This window comes from Pituophis catenifer, unplaced genomic scaffold, assembly GCF_029215685.1.
Source record: "Pituophis catenifer annectens isolate HBS135680 unplaced genomic scaffold, rPitCat1.0.hap2 SCAF_8, whole genome shotgun sequence".
Taxonomy (NCBI): domain Eukaryota; kingdom Metazoa; phylum Chordata; class Lepidosauria; order Squamata; family Colubridae; genus Pituophis; species Pituophis catenifer.
The window spans coordinates 57,973,448-57,998,735 of record NW_027256888.1 but is presented as its reverse complement, the minus strand read 5'-3'; the positions used below and the strand labels follow the sequence as shown (position 1 = coordinate 57,998,735).

The window sequence follows — 25,288 nt, the reverse complement described above, 5'->3', positions numbered from 1 at the left end:
GGTATTCTTTCAAACAGGTATTTTATTTGAAACAGCATTAAGGAGGTTAGAGAAATCAAACATTCATCATGAGAAAACAAACTAGGCATTCTTAGCTGTATATACAGTACAGTGATTGCATCTAATTAGTTGAAATGTAATATTGGAATTAGAGTAGAAAGCTGACTAATGTTATGATTGCAATATAGGTGGTCCTTGACTTATGGTGTTATTAAGCCTGGAATTTATGCTAGAATAGTGAGAAGATTCAGATAATATTCTCTCCTAATTCGGTATAGGTAGAACATACCTTTCTATTTAACCTGCGTGTCAGTGGATATTGAAGTAGATTGCATAGAAAACCTATTCAGTATAAAGCCTCATAAATAAACCTAAATAAAATTCTTAGTTTCCTTCCTGTTGCACACTTTTGCATACCCCAAATATGCTCATGGCAAAATCCTAACCTTCCAGAGTAGATTTGCTGAGGTACATGGGACACTGCAACGATGGAATATAATTCTAGTACTGTATACAGTTCAAAAGTTTGAATATAAATGGTTGATAACAGTAAAAAAATAAATCTAAATTGAAATCCTGAAAAAAAAAGTTCATTTAAAATATGGATTGAATATAGCAGGGGTCTCCCACTTGTGGGCCATGAGGGGTTTGCAACTGGGTGGAGGAAACTGCCAGGAAGCGTGCACGTTCGATTTAATTGGAGGGTGTGCATGCGTGCACACTGCTTGTGCAAATGGAGTTGCATGCACACTTCATGGCCCTCGCATGAACCATCGTCCTTCCAAAGCTGGAAACATTGGGGAACTCTTGAATATAGGACTGGAGAACTAAAAAAAATATGAAGCTCTTGTGAAATAATTTACCATGTATTATTGTTATTGGAAACGTTGGATGCTTCCCTGTTTCTGTGTTTATTTCTTGAGATGTCATCATGGTACCGATCTGCATCATTGCTGTGGCCTGATCTTTATTTAGCTGAAAAGCTTGAATAATTTTATCAGCAAGATTTATAACTATTTCTGGGCTGAAAGCTTCAGATTTTATTGCATTTGTATTTAGAGCTGGTGGTTTAAACTTTTGTTTTCTTTCTTTGGTTTTCAGAAAGAATTCTTTCCTAAAAAATACAAGAAAAGAGAAGATTTAACCTATTTAGAATTTAGCACTAGAATTAAAATGTATTTCCAGTCAAATAATTCAAATGTATTTATATCAATGAAAGTACAAATCTGTTTCTGTTTTTAAAAGATAGTATCATACTTACTTTGTAAGTAGATGTTGTATGATTGGCAAAGTGATTGAACTGACATTTTCCTGTATATTTCTCAAATTTGTGAGTTCAGTACTAGCATTACACACAAACAAGGCATGAACAATCACTAGGAAACAAAATATAATAAGAAATAGATATTTAGAGATGAATTTGATTAAAAAACATTTGAATCTTAAGTTAGATCCAAAAAGACAAGACACTACGGTAGTAAGCATGCCAATATCAATTGTAACAATAGTTTTTAGGGTAAATAATAGGCACGGGGAGATATAATCTTAATTTGTTTCAAGACTTGTGGATTAGTTAGGGAGTGTTATATTTCCTTGCACTCAAAGCAAAAATTTTCAGAAATGACCTGCTTCTAAAAAAATTCCCATTCCCCTGTTGTTCCCTGGAACTGAAGAGATTTTTAAAATTATTATTATAATTATCTAATTTTGCCTGTTTAACAAGGATATATTTGGATTTTTTCCCCATCTCTTCACATACTATGTAAATGTTTCTGTAAGAAAAGCAGGTAATTGGGTTTCAGTTCAATCCATTCCCTGTACTCTAGCTCTGTTTTCCCACTAATATTTTCAAAGTGTATATATTACACTTATTGAGGACCCAGTTTGTGGGGGCAATAAGCTGACTTTGTATAAATATACAAAAGTATGAAGGCTATTGCTTAATGCATTGTAAGCCGCCCTGAGTCTCCGGAGAAGGGCGGCATATAAATCAAATTTAAAAAAAAAATATGCTTTGAGTTTAATCAAAGTTGTGAAAATATTTACTCTATTTTTCAGAGTATAAGATGCACCAGAGTATAAGACGCACCTTAGTTTTTGGGGAGGAAAATAGGGAAAAAAAAAATCTGCCTACCAGGTATTCATCTGGCTAGTCCTTAGTCTGCTCAGCTTCAGCACATTAGTTTGCTCGCTGATTTTGAGGTTGGGGCTGGTTGGGGCTAAAAAACAGCTTCTAAAGCACAGCTGATCGTCGGAGGGAACAGCAATTAGAAAAGCAGGCAAAGCACGGAATATTGCTTCCCTCATGTTGGGGCTGAAAAACAGCTTCAAAAGCACAGTTGATCCTCGGAGGGAGCTCAAATGACTAAAGCAGGCAAAGTGCAGAAGGGGTAAGAGAAGGCAGCAGCTGTTCTGTGTAACCATTTTGGGCACAGCGCGTGGTTACATTCGGAGTATAAGACACACCCAAAATTTCAGCCTCTTTTAGAAGGGAAAAAAGTGTGCTTTATACTCTGAAAAATACGGTAACTTTCTCAAGCTGACCATGAATTAAAATAATTTTCAAGCAAACAAATTTCAGTTGCAGCAAAATATCCTGTGGATAAGTAAAATATTTTGGCTATTTAGATTTTCCAACTTACCTTGAACGGGGTTTCCCACTGTCTTTTAAAGATTCAATGATATTTTTTCTAGTATAAGCTGTTGGAATTCCATTTTATGGCATACTAGAGAGTTAGTAATATTTTGAATAGTCTATTCTAAAGCCTTACAGAAAAAAAAACATTGAGCAGAAACTTACTATCTGAGCACCAATTTGATGGGCTATAACCATTAAGAGGCTCCAACTCCACTTCATTATTAGAGGATGGTCCAAAAAAAACACTATATGCAATGAATGTGTCCAAGGGTTCAAAGGTCAAAGTCTTGGAAACAACCCAAAGATCATCTGTCAACATAGTACATACACTTGCATAAGTTACATCAAGCAATCAATTTTGCAATTCAGAAGTAAAGCTACAATTGAAACATTGAAAAAAAAAAAGTTATTTTCCTTTTTTATTTCCTATGTCTTCATGGTGAAAAAACAAAAACATTGCTATTTTTCCTTCTCTTAACCAGGAATGCATTGTGTAAATATCTATTTTCATATTAAGTAATTTCATATTCTTAAGAGTGCTATTTGAAAAATTATTTTCTGAAAGATATTTTAAAATTTATCACGTACATCACTTAATTGATTATGCACAGAAAAAAGTCATTCACAACTGTTTCACTATATAAGCTAAATATTAAATAAAAATATAATATTTATTTATTTACAGACATATAATTTAAATTTCTAAGGGCACCTTTTTGAAGATTTTAAACAATTTGGAAAGACATGTCCAACACTACTCCTGCTGTACACTGAACCAGCTAGAACTTCCAAGTGATCTTCCATGGTAGCCCCATAGAGAACATATTGCAATAGTCCATACACGAAGTGATTAAGGGAGAGTGACTGTAAGAAGGGTCTCCTAGTCTGGCAACAGGTACAAAAGACTTTCCTGGCCACAGCTGCCAACTACTTTTTGAGTAGGAGCTACAAATTTAGGAGCTACAAGTTTAGGAAAAACTCCAAACTATACACCATTTCTGTCTGTGGAAGCCCAATCCATCCAGAAGTTAGGAAATCCTCAGAGTCAGATAGTTCATGGACCCATAGCCATCCAGCATTGCTGAATGTTGGGCTTAACCTTATTCTTCCGCATCCAGACCACAACAGAATCAGGCACTGGGACAAAACCACGACAATATCATTTGGTCAGTCAGGGAGTCAAGATACATAGCTTGGTATCATCAGAACTGAGTCAGATGCTTTGTGAACAGCTACAGGAATCAATTCAAATCAATCAATCACTCAATCATCAATCCATTATTGATGATCTATTACATTTTTTACAATAATTATTTTATTGTAATAAATGACCTGGCTCGAAAGTCACATATTGTACATGTTGAACAGGAGATGAAGGCAAGCCAGAGTCATCTATGTGTCATATGGCCCCAAAGAAATGTGTGACTTAGGGTTTCTTCTGGACTTGGGGCTTCGGCCAAGCAGCAGAAAGACGCCTGGATGGGCCTTTGCCCAACATTGACTGGTACACCAATTGTAGCCCTATCTATTCAAAGATGCCTTGGCAACAGTAACTCACAACCTAATCACCACCACAGATTTGGTGTCCTATTGTAATGTGCTCTCTATGGAGCTGTCTTTGGAGACAACCTGGAAGCTCCAACTAGCCCAGAATACAAGTGCCCAGACTGCTGACTCCAGCATGAGAGTTCCTTTATACTTGTATATTCTTGTTATATTGTAAATTATTTCTTACGTTATTATTTGTATAGTTTTGGTTGCAGAATGCTACCAGTCATTAGATTGAGTCAGTTAACAAATATGTTGTAACAAAATGTAATGTAACATAAATTCTCTTTAGTCTCAGAGATTTTCAAATTTACCAACCTTTGCTATATGTAGAGGAATGTTCCTTCCGGTTCAGTTTAAGAAATAATTTCCTCTTAGAATCACAGTCAAAGCTAGCCTTTGCAATATTACATCTCTTCATCTTACCAAATTGTTTTCTTTGGGTATCAAACATTTTCCTGGAAAAATGAAATATAAGAACCCTGTAATTGATATTATTGCTTTTATAAGCAAATACTAAAAATAGATTTTCATGAAATAAAAAAATTAATAAAACTGGGGACATAAGCTTTAATATTACTCAAAAGAATGAATAAACTCTTCATTGTATCAATATTAGTATCAGTAAGATATTGATTGAAAGTGCTAAACCTGGCAGGGGGGATAACATGACCAAAGAATTGCTTAGTTTGCTTGAAATTAATTTGTAATATTGGGTTCACTTCATTATTACTATTTTTTTTACTTTTTAATTACTTTTTTAGTAATTCTTTCTAAAGGGAACTTAAAGTAATGTAGACACTATCTTCATTATTTATTAGCATCACTTCCTTTCAGTTATAAACTACTGTTCAAGTATAGCTAACATTTCAACATACCTTATTAGAAGTTGGCATTCTTCATAGATAGAAATTCTTTGACATCTGAGGTAAGTTCCAATACTCTTTGTATCATGAAGTATAATACAAGGTTTACTATCCATCTGTACAGGTTTTACATCTTCAAACCACTTAAAAAAACCACATCGATCTGCTTTAGCAGCATCACAAGCATAGAAAAGACGACCCTGGAGCAAAATACAAGCCGTACAATAAATCAATTTGTGTTAGTGCATGCTGCAATTGTGTGCATATAAATCTGATGAACAAACAACCTGACCAATTTGAGAGAGAGAGACAGAGAGAGACAGGGATAGAGAGAGAGAAAGAGAGGGATAGAGAGAAGAAAAAAGCTTAACTTTATTGGTCAAGTGACTTTGTATAACAAATCTCTCAGAAGATGCTGATTCAGTTAACCTGGTTTTGAGTTATATAGCTTTTTGGTCGCAGTATAAAGTTGTAACTAAGTATAACATCAGATTATTGGGCCGATACATAGTATTTATTAAAAGAAATTTAACACCACCACCACAACCACCACCCCCCACTGCTAAATTTGTTTAGTGACTCCCTTCTGTTCATACTATTTTCTATTAAAGAAATAAATGCCAGGTTTTAAAAAATGATATTCACTGAGAAAATTGCACAGGGAGAAAACCTCCCAACAGTCATTATTATACTTACAAAAACAAAGCTTATACATAGGAATCCTATCCCTGGCCATTCAATATCATAAAAGTTAAAAGGTTTCCCTTTCAACAGGACCCTTTCCCTAGTGTGCACAGAGCTGAGCTGTTTCAGCAGTGTACTGTTAAAATACTCAAATTATTTTGTCATAGTTATTAATTTCCATATTTTTCAGCTACTGTAAATATTCTGATAAAATGTATAAATTATTTTATTCCCCAAACACAAGCCAAATTTGCAATTTCACAAAAATTATGTACATCTATGCAATTCATGTGCATGCGTCATTCGTATCTATACAAGGAAAACCATGGTTTAAAAAATTTCAATAATGTGTTTTAACCAGCCTCTAACAACGTACCTTATTTCGGCCTTCTTTTCTAACCATAACAAGCTTTGCTGCTATTTTGTGGCTGCAGAGAGGCGCAGAATTCTCTTGTTGCCCTTCTTTCACTGATGAATAGAAAGATATATCCACTTTCCCAAGAGCTTTATGTAGATTTTTTGATAGTTCAAATAATAATATGTTTAAATGTTCTTTTCATAAAAATAGGAAATATGAGAAGTTTTGCAATTAGCGGGAAAATATACATGTTAATATATGTCATTTAATATCAAGTAATATTGTGAATTGCTTGAGTCACCTAGTCTACTTTTCCAGTTTAATAATGTCTCTAGGGAAGGGAAAAATCTAAATTAAAAAATTTAAAACTAAGGATTTTTTAATTTCACTGTCATTCATAAAAAAAAAAAAATATCTGTCAAGCATTTTAGTGCTAAACATGGGCTACCATACACGACTCCTATGATGTTCAACAAAAGGAAATGAAAGGAACTAATTGTCTTTGGAAGTAAGGGACAGGGACAGAATTAGTATCCGATTTTTCTTTTGCAAACTATAATAACTTTGTATCAGGCAGAAAGGCAAATCCCACTGGTTCTATAAAATTTGCCTTTTTGAGAAGCCTAATCAAAAATCTTGACTGCAATGCATTTTTAGAACGATTTATTAATTTCGAGTAGCAGTACCAAAATGAAAAGTTGGACCATACCTATCAATGCAGTAGTAAAAACGTTCTTATAATGTGCTGGAGACTGAAATTCAACTGGGATGTGTTGTTGTCGTTTAGGTACATTAGTATTCTTTACCATATCCGCCCTAGGGAAATACAGTTCAGAAGTGTCCTATAAAAGAAAATAAGCAAATTCCTATTTCCAATTTTCTAATCTCATATGCCGAAATTACCTATATTTAAGACCACTGAATATAGCATTTATTAAGGCTATGTCTATTCTTCCAGTATTTGTGACCACATATCTTACCTGGGTGTTTTAAAATACATCTATTTGAGTGCTAAATTTTAATCTTAAATAATCTGGAAATATCCTGTCTCCAGAATGTATACTGTAATGTATAATTTTGGAACTCGACTGTGTAGAGTTCCATAAAAATCACTTCAAGGACTTAAAACAATAACTGAAGATGCAGGCTTGTTCTGAGGTTTGCAGTACCCCGGTTTAGTCTAATTAAGAGTTTATGGTTAATTAGATTCCTTGTGTTGGCACAGTTGCAGCAAAAGGAGGAGTCATGGTTTCATGAATGAGTAAAAACTGTACATATCTTGATTTGATAAACTATGATTATGAGATTATCAATATTTTGAAACCTGTTAACACAGTATTCCTGAAAACATTGTTTAAAAAAATTGTAAGAGAAAACATTAGACGCATACAACAAAACTAATCTGCATGTACACATGATGGACAATATTTAGCAGCATTTCTTAACATTGGGAACAATTACATACCTTGCTATCTCTGGTTATATTAGGGAAATTCAGGTGACCTAACTCACTTAGAACTTCCTCAGTGCGAAAGTGTTGATTTAAGTGCAGAGAAAGTTTCTTTCTTTCTGAAACAGAATCTTGACTGATAAAGTTTTGGTGCTGTTTACAAAGCATGGTTTTTATTGTCTCCAAATGCTCAGACTCCCGAGGGCTTTTATGGATGACATTACTCTGATTCTCTCTTCTGTATTCTAATGACATTCCTAAAAAACTCTCAGCTTTGATATCAGAAGCCATGGCCACTTCGTTGCTATTTTGAGATCTCAAATCACAACCAGTTGTGTCGTGGTATTTCTGCCATTTGCTTTGTTCCTTTTGTTCAGACACATTAGGCAATGCACTCTGTATGGCTATCTTGTCTCTTACTCCTATGTACTTTTCACCCACAAAAATTTTACACATCCTGTCCTCAGGGTCTAACATTTCTGACTTGTCATATGTATTGACTACTGAGAAACCACAACGATGATGAATCTGTTTACAGATTTTTGCACTGGAATAAAGCTGGAAATCAGAAAGTAGATTATCTACAAGTCCAGGAACAATTGGAGTTTGTGTTCCAAGAGTAGGTAAGAGGATAGACATATCACTTTCTGGATACATGGAGTCTCCCATTCCTATAAAACAGGGTACAGTATGTGGACACTTGAAAACAAAATTATATTGATAATATAGTAAAACATTAATATTAGTATTATTTTTTGGAATGGACAGCCTTTCCCTAAATATTTTCAGTAGCAAAAACTTCAACGGCAGTCATTACAATACAGCACAATGTATTTCTTACTGAAAGGTTACAATAAAACTACACTAATGATTTTGTTAAAGAAAAGGCTATTAAAACTTTGGTTATATTTACTCTTGAAAATTTGGAACTGCTATATTCTTCAAAACTAATACAGTTAAAGCTTTAAAGTACAGGAGAAATTTTCATAAGAATAAATAATAAGAGTGTATCTTTGTTATTTGAAAGTCAAATTTAGTTCCTAGTTACTTTTATTAACCTAGCTATACCACTAAACAAGATCAATTAAATTATAAATTGGGAAGACATCAAAACATTTTGCAATATGTCTGTATTTCTTAATATTGAATTTTTATACCTATTTCATAAATTGAAAATAACTGAGATGTGATAGGTAGAGAGACTGAATAAATTTATTTTGTTCATGTATAAAAAAATAACTCATAAATGAAAAATTGGACAGAGTTTAGGAGACATAGAAGTTCCTTTTTATGAGCAGAAAAATCATGACCCCTGGCAAATAGGCAGGGATGGAGGAGATTTCAGCAATATTTTTTAAAATATTAATTACTTACATTTTGTTAATGATCAAACTAGATTAAGAATGCTCAAACACTAACTGGAGCATTCCAAAAAATCTGGCACAACTGTTATTATATCATCAACAATCAAACCTTTCTTACTGAAAAAGTTTTTTTTATTATCCATATACAAGTCTGGATGAGTTTTGGATATCAGCAATTCCTGCTCTTCTATTGTTTCTTTACTATTTGGAGTTGGGAAAAAGTGACAGCCAGTAGTCTGTGAAGAAACCCATTGTTTTGATAACAGCTGAACAGAAGGAATGTAAAAAGCAAAAATATATAGTTACAAATAGATACAAATATCTTCATCTGTAAACATTTATTCCCATATTTTATAGAAAACTATGAACTTTAATATTCACAATACCTAAATAAATTCTAATTCAAAATTAGTAAGATGTACATAACAGTGTTCTTAAGATTACTACTCTCTATGTATATATGTGTATGTATATGTGTGCATGCATGTATGCATATGCATGTGTGTGTATAGATACATACATATATTCCTTTTATAGAGAAAGAGAAATACCCTTTAAGAAAGAAAAGGGAGAAAAAGATACTTTTGAAGAATATTATGTTATTCAAAAAATTGAGACAAAAAACATTTTAACATTCATGGAGAGTATATGATCCTAATGGGATAATGTCTTGGCAGCATCTAGAATTAAGGCAGCTCTGTGGTAGTAATTTTTTTGATGATCAGAATAATGATAAAACAAAATGAGCCACCCAGTCATTACCTTATTAAAATCCCCCGAAGCAGACTTCGCAAAGTCTAGTTTTGAGGAAGAATTTGTCACAATCTGACTTGGAGGTTTAAAAGATGCACTCTTTGTTACTATTAAGAGGAAGAAACACAAAAAATGTTGAAGAGTAATGCTACATTTTGGTCATTAATTGTTCATTTTGATAGCCACTTACAAAATTTATTACTGCTTTTTTCTTCAAAAACACTGAATTCATGTTTAAATGTTTTGGTTCCGCTGTTATCGAGATCATCTTCTGAACCTAGAGGCTAAGGATAAATACCCCCCCCCCCCATCCCAATAAACACATTTAATGCATTCCGGGATAACATTGGTTTTGGAATTAATTCTAGGCATTAATTGCTGTACATTAGTTTGGCAAAAAATTAATAGAGAAAACAAGGGTACTAAACAGGAGCCTCAGTAATTCCTTTTAAAAATTTGGATAGCATAAAATATTTATAAAGATCTCTCCCTCAACCCATGAGAGGGATTTAACTATCTGATCCTTACAAGCAATATCCAATCTTATGAATTTGTTGATAATGATAATGATTACTCTTTTTATGTACAGCAGTATTTTAAGCCCTTATAACACAGACTTTTCCAGAGTATGTTCATAGATTAAAAAATTTGTACATTTAAAAATCTTACCTTAACAAACTCAGGCACCCCAGGACAGTTCAGTTCTTGCGCTAAGCAAAAGAATGCATCCTTTGAAGCACTTTCAGAGTTGGTCATGTCACTTTGTGGATCCTTTCTGTGATACGAACAGTGTTCTCTTGTCATCATTTCACTAGCTGCTGAGCCTTTCACCTGGTATCCATGAAATTCAACTACCTTTATGCATTTAATGGAACAAATATTGTAAAGCAATGCTATTCATTGACCCAAAAAAAAAAAAAAAAAGCTGTAAGTACAATTAAAACTTCAGAATGTGGGTATATTTTGCTAATCCTTATACCTTTTAAAGAATGAGTCACTGAATTATTAATTTGTTCAATTGCAAAAATTGTCAGTTGATGTTTATGTTAACCCTTACATTCACTGGTGAGCCCTGGGCAACAACGATCTTACTCAATGTCATCTAACATGAGTCCCCAGAAATGAACCTTCGCTATCCGGTGAAGTTCCAACCCTGCCCCCCCCTCCCCCTCTGCCCCAGTGGCTCCTATCCTATTGATGTTTCAGAGGGTCCAGACTTTTGGCTAGGGTGTTTGAAGTTCCTTCTGAATAATGTTGCTCAGTTTTGCTATCTTTTTGCTCCTTGCTTGTTTTTTTAAAATGCTTTTATTTTGTAATTCATGAGAGTATCTGGCAGTATCACATTTAATAAGAAATACTAATTATTATTATTATTATTATTATTATTATTATTATTATTATTATTATTATTATTATTATTATTATTATTATTTATTGAATTTCTATACCACCCTTCTCCCGAAGGACTCAGGGCAGTGAACAGAATAACATTTCATATACATATAATAATTTTTTTTTTATAAACAGTAAATAATAAATTGAGTCAATTTAGTGTATCTGCTAAGACCTTGGCATAGAATTTGGATGTTTATGCTAGCCCTGCCTGTTGAAACAGAAAGGTCTTCAAGGCATGTCGGAAAGTGCGAAGATCTGGGATTATTCATATTCCAGGGGGTATTTATTATAATGAAATAATATCTATCTCTATTGATATCTATCTACAGTGTCTGTCTGTCTGTCTGTCTGCTGCCTGCCTGCCTGCCTGCCTGCCTGCCTGCCTGCCTGCCTGCCTGCCTGCCTGCCTGCCTGCCTGCCTGCCTGCCTGCCTGCCTATCTATCTATCTATCTATCTATCTATCTATCTATCTATCTATCTATCTATCTATCTATGGCTTAAACCAATACTTCTTCGCATATAGGAGACTAAAGATTTTTTTCATCAACAAAACCTTGCTCTGGAGAATGCCCAGACAATGAAGTGAGTTTTAGGACTCTATTTATTTATTTATTTATTTATTTATTTATTTTATTAGATTTCTATACCGCCCTTCTCCTGAAGGACTCAGGGCGGTGAACAGCCAAAAGTTAAAACACAGAAATACAAAATTTAAAATAGATTAAAACAGATTAAACAATTTGGCTAAATTTTAAAAATATCCCATAATTAAACAAATTAAAATTAGTGTTTAAAATTTGAATTTAAAAAATTTTAAAAGGGAGAAGATTTAGGCCAGGCCAAATCTAGAGGCCTGCAAGCAGGAGCATAACTAGTTAGTAGGAAAAACGCAGATAGAAAAGTCCCCTTAAAATGCACGATGTAACACACAGATTAAAGCCATTGTTATTGTTGGTGGTGGTTGCACAGTCAGCCAGATATTTAAACCGGATTTTGAAAATTTTAGTATGATACAACATCAAAAGAAGATTACCAAATTTGGTGAGTCAGAATGTAGGCAGGATATCTGCACATCTTCAGGACAAAAGGCTTCAGCAAAACTTTGTTTAACTATCAAAGGGGAGGGGGAAAGAAACAATGAACTTCAGTCATCAGGCTAAACCAATATGTGTACGTCTGTGGTGGATTAATGATTTTGTATATATGAATATGTCAGAAATATATTCATTTTAGTAGAATTCGTCAGAATAATAACAAATTAGATTGCTAAATTCAAAGTTGTAGAAGAATTGCTAGAATTAAAAATTATTAGAAACAGAAGTAGTAAAAAAAATATTTTCAACAATAAAATATTTGAAAAAATCTAACATTAATTATTAACTGCTTATGTGAGAAAAACCAAATAGCATAAGAATCACTTACAAACGGTATTACCAATCATATTATGCCAAGACCAATTCTTTTTGAGTATATTTTTTAAAAGCACTAGGTTGGATATAAATTTGGCTTTGTAGTTCTGAAAAAACTAAGGACTTCCCTTTCGTTTTCCCACCTTGGACTCTCATGTTGTGGGTATCCTCTGACTGAGATTATGATATAGGACAATTCCTCTCCTTCTTTAAAAATATTCATCTTCCATGAGTAGAGATTGGAATGTCTGCTATAGAGAAGCAGAAGCCAGAAGTCCACTTCCACCAGTCCAGTGATAAGCATCTAAATGCATCCAGTGATAACCATCTATTGGTATTTTTGATATGAGACGAGTCTTTGAGAGTATAAATTTACTCTCCCATAAATTGAGATTTAGATCTTATATTATAAGAACACTTTTCATATATACTGAATTCATATCAAGAATCAGAATTATATATTTTTATTAGTGATCATCACAGAGAAAATCTTAGAAAAAAATGAGAAATTTGTTTCACGTGCTCTGCTTTTCAGGGAAAAATGGTTTATATCACCCTGTCTGGGGAGATGGGCGGCATAGTAATTTAATAAAAGACAACAGAAATTAAAAATTGAACTTAATCTGAGAATGTTTCATTTGTTCCTTACAGGAAATGTTCTGATAAGTAAGCTAACATTTCTATTTTGAAATTTAGTAGTTTTTACAATAATTTTGCAGTCATTATTACGCCCATGTCACAAATAAAATGGAGAAGTAAGAAGTTGGTCCAAAAACAGCACCTATAAAAAATTCAAGTGTAGGCAAAAGTTTGCACTTTTAATTTATTTTAGTATTACAGATATTTTGATTTCTTAAACAGATGTATGCCGTTTTAAGAGTAATTTTCTGAAAAATATTATAAAACAAGAATTTTCTTTCCCACAAAGTAATATTACTACTTTAGAATTAATTAAAGTAAAATTGTTAACTGATTAGTGAACATTTTAATTTTAAACATGTAATCAACAGTGCAAAATTGCAAAAATATTACACAAATCATATCTAATTTTCTAAAACAACTATAGCGTCTCTACACAGTACTTTTATAGTAGATACTTTGCATCATTTTTTAAAATTCAGGTAAGGAAAGGGCTAGGTAAATTAGTGAAAAAATACTTCAAACTATATTATATTACAGAATTAAAAGCAACAACCTTTTTCTATTAATCTCACTATGTGTGCACTGGCTTCCTAAAGTCATAATAAATTCAAAAACAGACTATTAAATCTGAAACCACTTACCAACTGAGGAAGGACAAGAATCAACAGTTGAGGGGTAATATAAACTGAAATCTTTTTCTTCAATTTGTTTTTTTTTAATTGAAAATACATTGTGCATTTTCAAATTATAAAGTTTACTCACGTATGCTATTTTTTAAATTAGTAACTAATTTAAAATTATTTTTAAATGTTTGTTTGAAATGCAGTGAGGGAAAACATCAGAACTTTTGTTTTGTTTTACTGAAAAGAATTATTTTATTACCATAAATACCTGTTTCAATGCCTTTATTTTATAAACATTATTTTTATTTGAAAATATATGAAGCAGTAGAAATAAAGGAAATATTACTTTTTCTATTCTAAGTTAATGAAAGTGTAATACTCACTATCATGCATTTCACAGTCCACATCATTTTCCATTATCAAGTTTCTGCTTGGACATGGCAATTGCTGGTGGACATCCATATTCTGCGCATATAATGTATTTGTGTCTATCTTCTCATTAATCAAAACTTTGGAATTTTGCCATTTTTTCTCCCAAATCGCTGTACTCTTTTCTTTAATGTTGACAGGCTTTGCAGAAATTTCATTACAAAGAGGTAATGGCTGGGATCCTGAGATCTTGTTGAAATCACAATCTTGTACAAACTCTAATTGTACATTGTCTTTCTTTTCACTATTGCATGCTGTTACATCACAGTTTTTTTCAGCACTGTCCTCAACTTGATTTTTAATTTCTTGCCTTAGGCATACAGAACCTTGTGATATAATGCTGTTTTCATTAGGGTTATTATCTTCTGTGGCACTAAAATCCAGCATATTTAAAAGATTAAAGTTAACCTCTGTAAATTGTTTTCCTGGATTTGCAAAGTCAACACCTGAGCAACTCCTTTCCAAATTACCAATTATTCCATGTCTGCTTGATTCTGATGAGTCTTCAAACGTTTTAAGTGTATTTCCACAGTTCAAATTAGCATTATCAAGTGAACTTAATTCAGAATTATTGCTTCCATTCATGAAGGATTCACTTGGGAAAAAGTTATATGGCTGACTTCCAGTAGAACATTTACTAACAGGAGAAATATCAAGTTTCCAAGAAGACGGCATTTGTGGAATCTCTTTATGGTCATTGGATTGGCTTCCGTTTACACATTCACTCTCATTTAAGCTCTTTTCAACTGATTGCAAATCACTAGTATTCTCATCGTTGTTTTCTGTATTATGTACATCAGATAAACATGATGGCATGTAAGCATCCCATCGGCTTTTTCTTTGCAATAAAACTTTTGGGTTGGATTCTGATTGCATTATTGTGGGCTGTAGATTTTTCAGTGAGGCAGTAGTCTCATTTCCTAGTCTCTTGGAAACATGTTGGTCATGACTCAAAAGTGCTATAATTTTATCTCTGCTTCGAATGTTCTGTGAAAATGCATGATATCCTGAACTGACCAGTGCATTTTCTAACTGAAAATTTGGCTTCAAATATTCAACCGCTAAATTATTGCTACTACATTTTTTATTCTGTACTATTTCATGTTCATCATCTAAAGAGGTAGAAGCCAGAAAATTAACAGGCTCTGCACCTTTAATATTCTTTGTAGAAGGATCCCCATTAAAATTTGTGAATAAGACAGTATCTTCCCTATTTTGGCAAGGAACGGAAAATAAAGGAGAAGATGCATAAAATTGGTGCGGGAAGGATGAAAGAGGACCGTCAGATGTAGATGGCAATGCAGGTTCTTCCACTAACTTTTTCTTTTCCACTTGACGTGGTATTTGGAAACCCTGGAAGAACATTTTGTATGGATGGCAAGTTTAATAAATGAAGAATCAATCATGGACATATCATTTATAACATGCTTGTTCTACAATAAAGCTGTACAAAGCATTTAGAAAAGCATTTTTTAAAGATTGAAGCATCATCAAGAAAAACAAGAAAAGTACAGTTGCCTCTTGAAAAAGCACTTTTGGGACAACTGTGACCTGGATGATTGAGAATCTCCATAGACATTTTTTGAAAAAGGAACTTTTCACAAAGCACTGAGGTAACAGTGCCCTCTAGAAGGTCCAACATAGCTACTAGAAAGGTTTTCTCTGAATATTCAAAGACCGTCTAGAAAAACCTTCATAGTGGCAGCAATGAATTTTACAGAGGAAAACTGTCTCAGTGTTTTAACGGAGTACTTTGGTCATGCCAATGTATTTTACATTGTATTTTACAAAAGAACTTCAATTCTTTTGAGTATTTATAACTGAGTAGCAAAACTTAAATGGAGGTTTATTTTCTTTTAAAAACCAAATGCAATTCACTCATACACATTTCTATAAAGTGCAATTCATAGAAGTTGGAAGCATCTGTTTCAGCTGTGAAGCCAAATTAAAATGACTGGAAATAATATTACCAATACAATAGCAGCAATGATATTGCATCAATCAATAAATAAATGCACCAAACGAATTCCTTGTTTGTCCAATTACACTTGGCCAATAAAGATTTCTATTCTATTCTATTCTATTCTATTCTATTCTATTCTATTCTATTCTATTCTATTCTATTCTATTCTATTCTATTCTACTCTACTCTACTCTCTATATAATTTATATAAATTTTTCATATTTAACTGTCAGCAAAAGTGTTCAGACAACTGATTAATATTCACACAGCAAACATACAGCTTGTAGACCATAATACAGCTCATTTTTATTCATTTTCTTCTGCTGATCTAACAGTATACCTGCTGCTATTAACACTCATAATTGGGGTAATTGCCAGTATGAAATGCAGTGGATGATTTGAATTATTTCACATCTAATATACATGATACTGCAGATGGTAAGGGACAAAAATCATCGACAGTACAGGTAGTCCTCAATTTAAGACTGTACTTGAGCCCTGCAATTATGGCCATAACGTGAGGTTTGTAAAGCAGACCCATTTTATAACCTTTTGGTGGTCATGTTTGCTATGGGGCTTTTTTTGTTGCTGTTGCTGTAAATTAAATAAATGCTGGTTTCTGGCAAAAACATACTTGTGGCCATGTGACCACAAGGCATCACAAATGGCTGTAAAATGCAGGCCAGTTACCCAGCATCCAAAATGCAGTCACGCAACTGCAGTCGACCCACAACCACTTTGGAACTTTGAGTTCCTTTTTCAGGATCTGCTTTAACTTTAAATAGTTACTAAACTGGTTGTAAGTTGAGGACCATCTGTAGTATGTGGGTGCACACATGGCTGATTATAGGTAGTCCTCAACCTATGATCATTCATTCAGCAATCATTCAATGTTATGATGGCGCTGAAAAAACAGTGCTTACAAAGAGTTTTGGCTTTCTAAGCATCAGCATGCTGGCCATTTGTGCACCTCTGCACACCCTCCCCACCACTCCTGCATCCCAACCTTCTCAAAGCTCATCTCTCCCACAGCCAATTACGCCTGTTTGCTAGCCTGCTTGTAAGCCACCTGAGACTTGCACTTCCTGCTAGCTTCTCCATTGACTTGACTGGGGAAAGTTGGCAGAAACCTGCCTCGCCTAATGACTATGGGATTCATTAAGAATGGCAACTGGGAATGCAGGGATTACTGTTACTAAGTGATGCAGATACACTTTACAAATGTATCACTTAGCAATGGAAATTCCAGCCCAATTGCCAAGAATTACCAATAATGACAAACACAACATTTGCTACTGAATTAGAACTTACTTAAGTGATCAAGTTCCAAAGGGGAAAATGGTGATTTGAAGTGAGCATGGGTACCTACATGGCACCTATTGGCACCTGCTTATAGCAAATTTATCTTTTGGAAGGCAATGGACAGAGGAAAAGATATAGGCAGTCTTCACCTTATGTCCACAATTGGGACTAGAACTTCCATCGCTAAGCAATCTGGCTATTAAATGAGTTGCACACAATTTTATAACTTTTTTTTTGCCATGTTCATTAAGTGACTCGCACAATTGTTCAGCAAATCTAGCTCGTCCCCTTGACTTGGCTTATCAGAATGTCCCTGTGAAAGTTCCAAATGCTCATCACATGACTCCAGGACACTGCAACCATTGTAAATATATGCTGGTTGCCAAAAGCCCAAATTTTGATCCTGTAACACAAGGGTGCTGGAACAATCATAAGTGTGATGATAGGTCATACATCACTTTCTACAGCATTGTCATAACTTCAAATTGTTGTTGAGGGCCACTTGTAATGATTCCTTAAAGATCTGATGATAAGTTGAGTATTCCTGAATGCTCCAAATCACCTTTTTTCTTTCAAACCCAGATCACTGTATGATCTTTATCAAATATTAAAAGTATCAAAGAAAGAGAAAGGACAACATACAGAATATTTTCGCTTTGGATGGCCTAGAGATGAAATAGCAAGGGATTTCAAGGGATTACTTGTTAACTTTAGCTGTTCTGTGTTCTTTGAATGATTATAATCAGTTTTAGAAACATTTTCACTTTCTACGGTGATTAAATATCGTTCAGATTCAAAGTCATCACCAGGTTTTATCTAGAGAGATGGATAAAAAATATTTTAAATTTCAGTACATTTATATAACTCCATAGTATATCAATACCGCTTCTCTATTGCACTCTTAAGCATACCTAAGTAAACTTGATTCCACACAAAATTAGCTGAATATTTTAAGCATTTTATATTTTCATTTTCCCTGAATTTTAATGATAACTCTTCCCATACTGAACTCTTCCCATCCTGCTTACAATCTTTTTTGACTGTTGCCTTCTGGCGGAAGATACAGAACAATTAGAACTTGGACCACATGTTTTCTGAATAGTTTTTATGCCAGAGCTAAACAATTGCACTCAACAATGAACTAAAGGGCCACCATCAGTGAGCTGTTGGACAGCATTACTTGGTCTGTTGTGTGGATGTTTGGGTGGTTCAGGGGCAGGGAATTTGTGGTGGGTGAGTGGGTCTTTGGGGATTGTTATGTATGTTGGGCCTGGTCTTTGGGTGCTATGTGAATTTTGTTGTAGGGGTATACTGTGTATATACGTACAATGACAATAAAGTTATACTACTATATACATGTTTGAAAGATACTTTTGCTGTTCAGTAGAACACTGAAAAATGTGAATGAGAAAAAGAAAGTTTACTATGCATTGGTTGGTTTAGAAAAAGTGTGTTTGATATTGCTATCTTGTCCTCGTTTTGTTCTCTTGACTTCTACTATCTTGGCTGGCTTTGGCTTTGGTATTGAGCCCAATTACTACTCACTGTTTCAGCTGTCTTTTAGGAAAAATAAGGTTACTTTTTTGAGTGTCCTATTGAGTGAATGTCATCTGCACTGAGTCTGCAGAAATATGAGAGTCATAGCTCCAATATTCCCAAGAGCTGGCAAGGCTTAATACTTGTCTCCACTAAACTTAGATCAGTTCCTCAAAGCTGAAGCCCTCAAGTGACAACAATTTACTCCAATCTTCTTACTGGGAAGTACATAAAAGATAGGAATTTCTGGATCAAAAGAGAAATGAATCAAAGGCTTTACAATAATAGTAGCTATGACATCAGCCAGGATGGTAATCAAAAATGTCATTGATGACTGATAGGACACACAGAAGGAAGGATGTGACAGGCAACGCTAATCATGCACTTTAAAGTTCCACTCATTTGACTGGAGATAAGTTAAAAACTAAGGTGTAGACTTTTTTTTTATTGCAAAAGTTTTACAATTACATTTTCACCCCACTTTCCCCCCCCCCCACCCCACCACCCCCACCCTAACCCCCCCAAGCCCCCCCTAACCCTCCCCCCCTGGAAAACTAAGGTGTAGACTTGATCAAAGTGTGCAATGACCTTAAGAAAATTAAAATGCCAAAATATCTCACTGTGCTAATACGAAATCTTTACAGAAAGCCAGTTTGGATTGGTGTCAGGCCAGCAATGGTCACATGATCTTCACAACTGTCTTATTATCAGTTGCAAAGTCAATTCGCAATGTTTTTGCTGGTTTCCAAAAAAAAAAACAAAAAAACCCCACCCATTCAAAATAATAAATTTACTTAACAATCATGTGATTTGCTTTACCCATCATATGATTTGTTTTACAGCCATTATGACTCACAACCATCATAAAAAAGGATCATAAAATCAAATCTTGCCCAAGGTCACCCAAGAGCCTCAAGAGCCTTGATAGTACAGGGGTTTAGTGCACCCTGTTATTAACACAGCTGCCTGCAATTTCTGCTGGTTCGAATCTCTCCAAGGCTCAAGGTTGACTCAGCCTTCCATCCTTTCTAAGGTAGGTGAAATGAGGACCCAGATTGTGGGGGCAATAAGCTGACTTTGTATAAAATATACAAAAGAATGAAGGCTATTGCTTAACGCATTGTAAGCCGCCCTGAGTCTCCGGAGAAGGGCTGCATATAAATCAAATTAAAAAAAAAAAAAATCAAAAATCTGATCATGTGGGGCCTTACTATCACAATATGACCAAAATTCTGAGCTCCATTGTGGTCATAAGTTCAGAACAATCTGTACTATACAAATAAAAACAAAGCACATACCTGAAATTTTATGAAAATACTATCCAAGAGTTGTCCTTTATCATCAAATAAGTTTGCCTGTATTAAACAAGAAAAATAGAAGATGGTGGATATTTCCTTAAGTACAGATATAAATGGATTAACAGACATAAAACTGCTGACACTGTACCACCAAACTGAACCTACATATTTACCTTATTTCCTCCAAACCCGGCCTTCAAAATTCCATCTTGCCATACTTTAGATTTTTTAGTCTTCTGATGTGTGTATAAAACCTATATTGATATGTGAAAATATATTCTTGATTACTATTTCACTATTTTGTTTATATTTTTATTTCATATGTTTAATGTACGAAATATTATTGAAATAAATAAGATTATAGACTCACAAAAAATTCCTGATAAGCCATTATTTTGGCATGCTAAGATCATACCACCTGCTTTCACATCCAATCATTACATCACCTGCAAAGGGAAACATCCTGTTAAAATAACATCTCTGAAATTCTAAGCTAAATGTTTATTATAGTTTATAAATTCCATTTTATATTGTTTCAAACTATATATGATGAATATGAATTCTCTGGTTCAAAAGATGATTTACATCTGTGCATCCAGGGATTCCAGTTTCAATGAAAATTATTCTAGAGCAGGGGTGTCAAACTGGTGGCCCACAGGCTGGATGCGTCTCGCACAGGCCATGCCCACCCTAGGTCTCCAAAGGGAAAAAGTATAGCGAAGCGTCACGTGACATCACAAGTTTGACACCTGTGTTCTAGAGCAAATATTTTTAAAATTGCAACCAAACAGTACATTACCATAAACACTTCTTCAGAAATAAATCTTGTTTTAAATTAAGATATTTACATTTCTGCCATATGCTAAATAAATAAATACATTTAAATTTCTATAGGAATATAACCTTAGCTACATGATGTCTCTTAAATTGCAATTTATTGTGAGGTTTTTAAAAAACGTTTGAATTGTTTTTAACAAATATAATCTAATACATTCTCTCAATATGTTCAATTCCATGTAATGACCACAAGATGTCTCACTTAAATCTTTTTCAGAAAAGCTTCATAATTATGTAATGAAATTAATGATCAAGCTAACTGACTATTTAAAAAAAATCACAGATCAATCCAGAGTTCTCATGACCAGGCTCAACTTATATTTCAGACACATTCCCTTGAAAAGTCTATGATGCTGGAAAAGATGGAAGAAAAGAGAATAGGCTTGATACAGCAGTAATGGGTGCACCACGGGAGACTTGAAAGTCCAGGTTGGGAAGACATCATCCTGGAGAAGGCCTGCCTATGTGATCACCAAGAGTCACCACTAACTTGATAGCATATAATTACTACAGATCAGACTTCCTAAATCTAATATAAACATATCTATAATTCTAGTTGCAACCTATTTTTTATTTTACCCTGAACTCTAAACATGCCTGACATTGTTGTTCCTGCTTTGTTAATCTCATTTTCATCCTGATCTTCCTTATTAACAAATTATATGACATTAAATTACAATTTTGACTTACATTTCTACCATACTTTTTTTCCCATGAATTTATGAATGACTTTTATGTCATCCTTTTTTATGTCATGAGAGCCAGTTTGGTCTAGTGGTTAAAGCACCGGGCTAGAAAGGAAAAAACTGTAAATTCGAGTTACGCCTCAGCCATGAAAACCAGCTGGGTGACCTTGGGCAAGTCTCTTTCTCTCTCTCTCAGCCCAACTCACCTCACAGGGTTGCTGTTGCGGGAAAAATAGGAAGAGAAAGGTATGTTGAATATGTTCGTTAACTTGAGTTATTTGGGAAAATAATAAAGGCAAGGTATGCATGTATGTATGTATGTATGTATGTATGAATGAATGAATGAATGAATGAATGAAAAATGTCTCCTTTGCTGCAAAATGCTTCTGTGGAAGAACTGGGTTTACATAGATTAAATCCCCAGAGAAAGAGGCAAGTTTCTGACAACAACCCTTCGTACACTGAATTTCTTTAGGTTGAGTGGGACTGACTCAAATGCAATATGGGCATATGGTAGCTAGGGTATTACATGCTGCATAGACAGGGTGGATAAAAATCAATGATTTTTTTTTAAAAAAAAATATAAAAAAATCAGATTTTTTTGATTTAAATTGGATTTTTTTTATTTTTATCGAATTTATTTTAATAAAAAACTTTTGGGGTAAAAATCTATCGTAAGATAGTTTTCTATTTAAGATCCATAAATAATTTAGTTTATTCAGCATGAAATGGAGCTTAGTTATGTAGCATGAGGCTGTATATTCTGCAACACTGGGACTATCGGTGAGTCAACAGTGGGTCAAAGGAGTAAATAAATAAATAAATAAAATAAATAATTTTATTTCTATACCGCCCTTCTCCCGAAGGACTCAGGGCGGTGTACAGCCAATTTAAAAACACAACACACAACAATAATTAAAAATTAAAATAATTACATAGATTTGGCCGATTTAAAACCCCAAACATTTAAAATACCCCAATTAAAATTATTAAGTTGATAGCCCTGCCTGGCGGAATAACAGGGTCTTCAGTGCGCAACGAAACACTCGGAGGTCGGAGATCTTGCGTATTTCCGGGGGCAGTTCATTCCACAGGGCTGGGGCTCCCACAGAAAAGGCCCTCCCCCTGGGCGTCGCCAGCCGACATAACTTGGCTGATGGCACCCTGAGGAGACCCTCTCTGTGGGAGCGGACTGGTCGGTGGGAGGCTATTGGTGGCAGAAGACGGTCTCGAAGGTACCCGGGTCCTATGCCATGGAGCGCTTTAAAGGTGGTAACCAACACCTTGAATCGCACCCGGAAGACCACTGGGAGCCAGTGCAGCTCGCGCAGGAGGGGTGTCACGCGGGCACAACGAGTTGCGCCCATAACCACCCGCGCGGCCGCATTCTGGACCAGTTGGAGCCTCCGAGTGCTCTTCAAGGGGAGCCCCATGTAGAGAGCATTACAGTAGTAGCAGAGATGACAGTTGTTCTTTAAAAATTATGATTTAAATCGAGTTGATTTAAATCAAGCCTTTTTACTAGTGATTTAAATCATGATTTAAATTGTGATTTAAATCAACTTGATTTAAATCAAATCCACCCTGTGCATAGATCAAGGAATTTCCTTTTTTCTTTTTTTTTTTTTTTGTGGTGGAAGGCTTTTCAAACAAAGTCATCTTAAACCTATTTATGACATATGCTATAGTGTTTAGGGGCTTCCTATCACACAATAACAAGAAACTGCACTGTTGTTTTTCAGTCATTACTGGAGCGAAAGTCAGCAATGCAGTTGAGTGGGGCTCTGGGCAGCAATTATTGTTCACCCCTGTCATCCCAAGTTGCCATAGCCTTGAGGTCTGCAGAGGTAAGAAGATAACGAGAACTGGATGAACCTGCTGTCTCTTTCATTAGAGCAGTGTTTCTCAACCTTGGTAGCTTGAAGAGGGGTGGACTTCAACTCCCAGAATCCCCCAGCCAGCAGCGCTGGCTGGGGGATTCTGGGAGTTGAAGTCCACCCCTCTTCAAGCTACCAAGGTTGAGAAACACTGCATTAGAGGCTAAGAGAAAGAAACTGCACCCAAATCTGATGTTACACCATTTTAAAAAGAGTATGCAACGAATTACATATCACACCTACTGACGGATCAATATATCGCCGTCCTCAGCCAAGTTGGCAAAAGGGCGCCATAAACTTGTCGATCTTGTCGACCGAAGTTGCTCACAAGCCACGGGGATGGAAGAGCCCCCCCCCACCCCGTCCTTTCTGTCAGCCGAACTTTACCTTACGAAAGTTCCCGCTCCACAAGCCCGATGACGTCTCTACGACGCGACAAATAACCATAGAGACAAAAATGCTGCACCGTCCGTCATGATCTCCGACTCCCGTATGCGTATGGACTGGATTGCGTATGCATTGGAGGGTTTTAAACCATAAAGTTGATAAAGGTAGAGCGGTACTAGTGTGAGTTTAGACCAGTGTTTCTCAACCTTGATAACTTTAAGATGTGTGGACTTCAATTCCCAGAATTCCCCAGCCAGCATGGCTGACTGGGGAATCCTGGGAGTTGGAGTCCAGCGATCGTACATTTGCTAAGGTTGAGAAACACTGGTTTAGACAGAAGGAGGCGGGGACAGCAGTTTTAATCATATGTACTAGGGAAGGAGCTTTGATGAATTTAATGTAAAGTCGAGGTCGAGTCCCGGCGGCAGCAGCAGCACATTTTTACCACAGTCGTCTTCTGATTTTTCTTCCAGATTTCTCAATCTAGTGAAAGCATGAAATTCCAGACCGTCCCCAGCCAACCCTTAATTGGGTCAGCTTTGCTTAGTTTCCAAGATCAGCCAATTCATGCATTTTTTACCAATGTGGTAGATGAAAATTTTGTTTATTGTTATCGTGCCTTTATTATAAGTGCTCATGCCTATTATTCCTCTATTTTACCCACACAACATCTCTGTAAGGTGAATTTGGTTGAGAGAATGATTAGCTACTAAAAGTCACCTTTGGGTCTTTTCGACCGGGATTTTATCCCAATTTCTAGTGATATACAGTCAACGCGCTAGCATTATCGACGCTAAAAGCACATTTTCTTGTTACCGATTGATTTTTAGTTAGTGTTTTTCAAACTTGGCCACTTTAAAAGGTGTGGACTTCAGTTCCCAGAATTCCTCAGCCAGCATGATTCTAAATAAAAGTCGCCAAGTTTGAAAATCACTGAAATGTCTTTGGGGGGGGGGGAGAGTGGAGGAAAAAAAAAATCACTCTTCTAAACACACGCGCATGCGCGCACGTTTAAACTTTTTCTATCTCTGTGAAACCGTAACGCAGTGTTTCCCAAACTTGGGAACTTCAAGATGTATGGACTTCAACTCCCAAAATCCCACAGCCAGCCATGCTGGATGGGGAATTCTGGGAGTTGAAGTCCACACTTCTTAAAGTTCCCAAGTTTGGGAAACACTGCCGTAACGGGAATGGCTGCGAATCTTGGACGCGCCTCCAGATAAACGGATTCTGGCGCGCGCC

At 35.2% G+C, this 25,288-nt stretch overlaps 1 protein-coding gene across 1 annotated transcript in view; it reads right to left on the bottom strand.

Annotated features, from left to right (window-relative positions):
* Positions 1-24,065, bottom strand: part of ZGRF1 (zinc finger GRF-type containing 1) — a 40,376-nt gene extending 16,311 nt beyond the window's left edge. The window contains exons 1-17 of the mRNA XM_070948630.1: positions 24,047-24,065; positions 20,630-20,705; positions 20,433-20,513; positions 20,260-20,316; positions 18,068-18,241; positions 14,115-15,513; positions 12,091-12,167; positions 10,331-10,516; positions 9,852-9,945; positions 9,671-9,768; positions 6,804-6,936; positions 6,113-6,288; positions 5,065-5,252; positions 4,505-4,644; positions 2,801-2,947; positions 1,262-1,376; positions 864-1,114 (exon numbers count right to left, since the gene is read on the bottom strand). Of these exons, the coding sequence (XP_070804731.1) occupies positions 864-1,114; positions 1,262-1,376; positions 2,801-2,947; positions 4,505-4,644; positions 5,065-5,252; positions 6,113-6,288; positions 6,804-6,936; positions 9,671-9,768; positions 9,852-9,945; positions 10,331-10,516; positions 12,091-12,167; positions 14,115-15,513; positions 18,068-18,241; positions 20,260-20,316; positions 20,433-20,513; positions 20,630-20,650 (3,337 nt within the window). The 5' untranslated portion in view covers positions 20,651-20,705; positions 24,047-24,065. The remainder of the gene's footprint in view (positions 1-863; positions 1,115-1,261; positions 1,377-2,800; positions 2,948-4,504; positions 4,645-5,064; positions 5,253-6,112; positions 6,289-6,803; positions 6,937-9,670; positions 9,769-9,851; positions 9,946-10,330; positions 10,517-12,090; positions 12,168-14,114; positions 15,514-18,067; positions 18,242-20,259; positions 20,317-20,432; positions 20,514-20,629; positions 20,706-24,046) is intronic.
* Between the last annotated feature and the right edge of the window lie 1,223 nt (positions 24,066-25,288).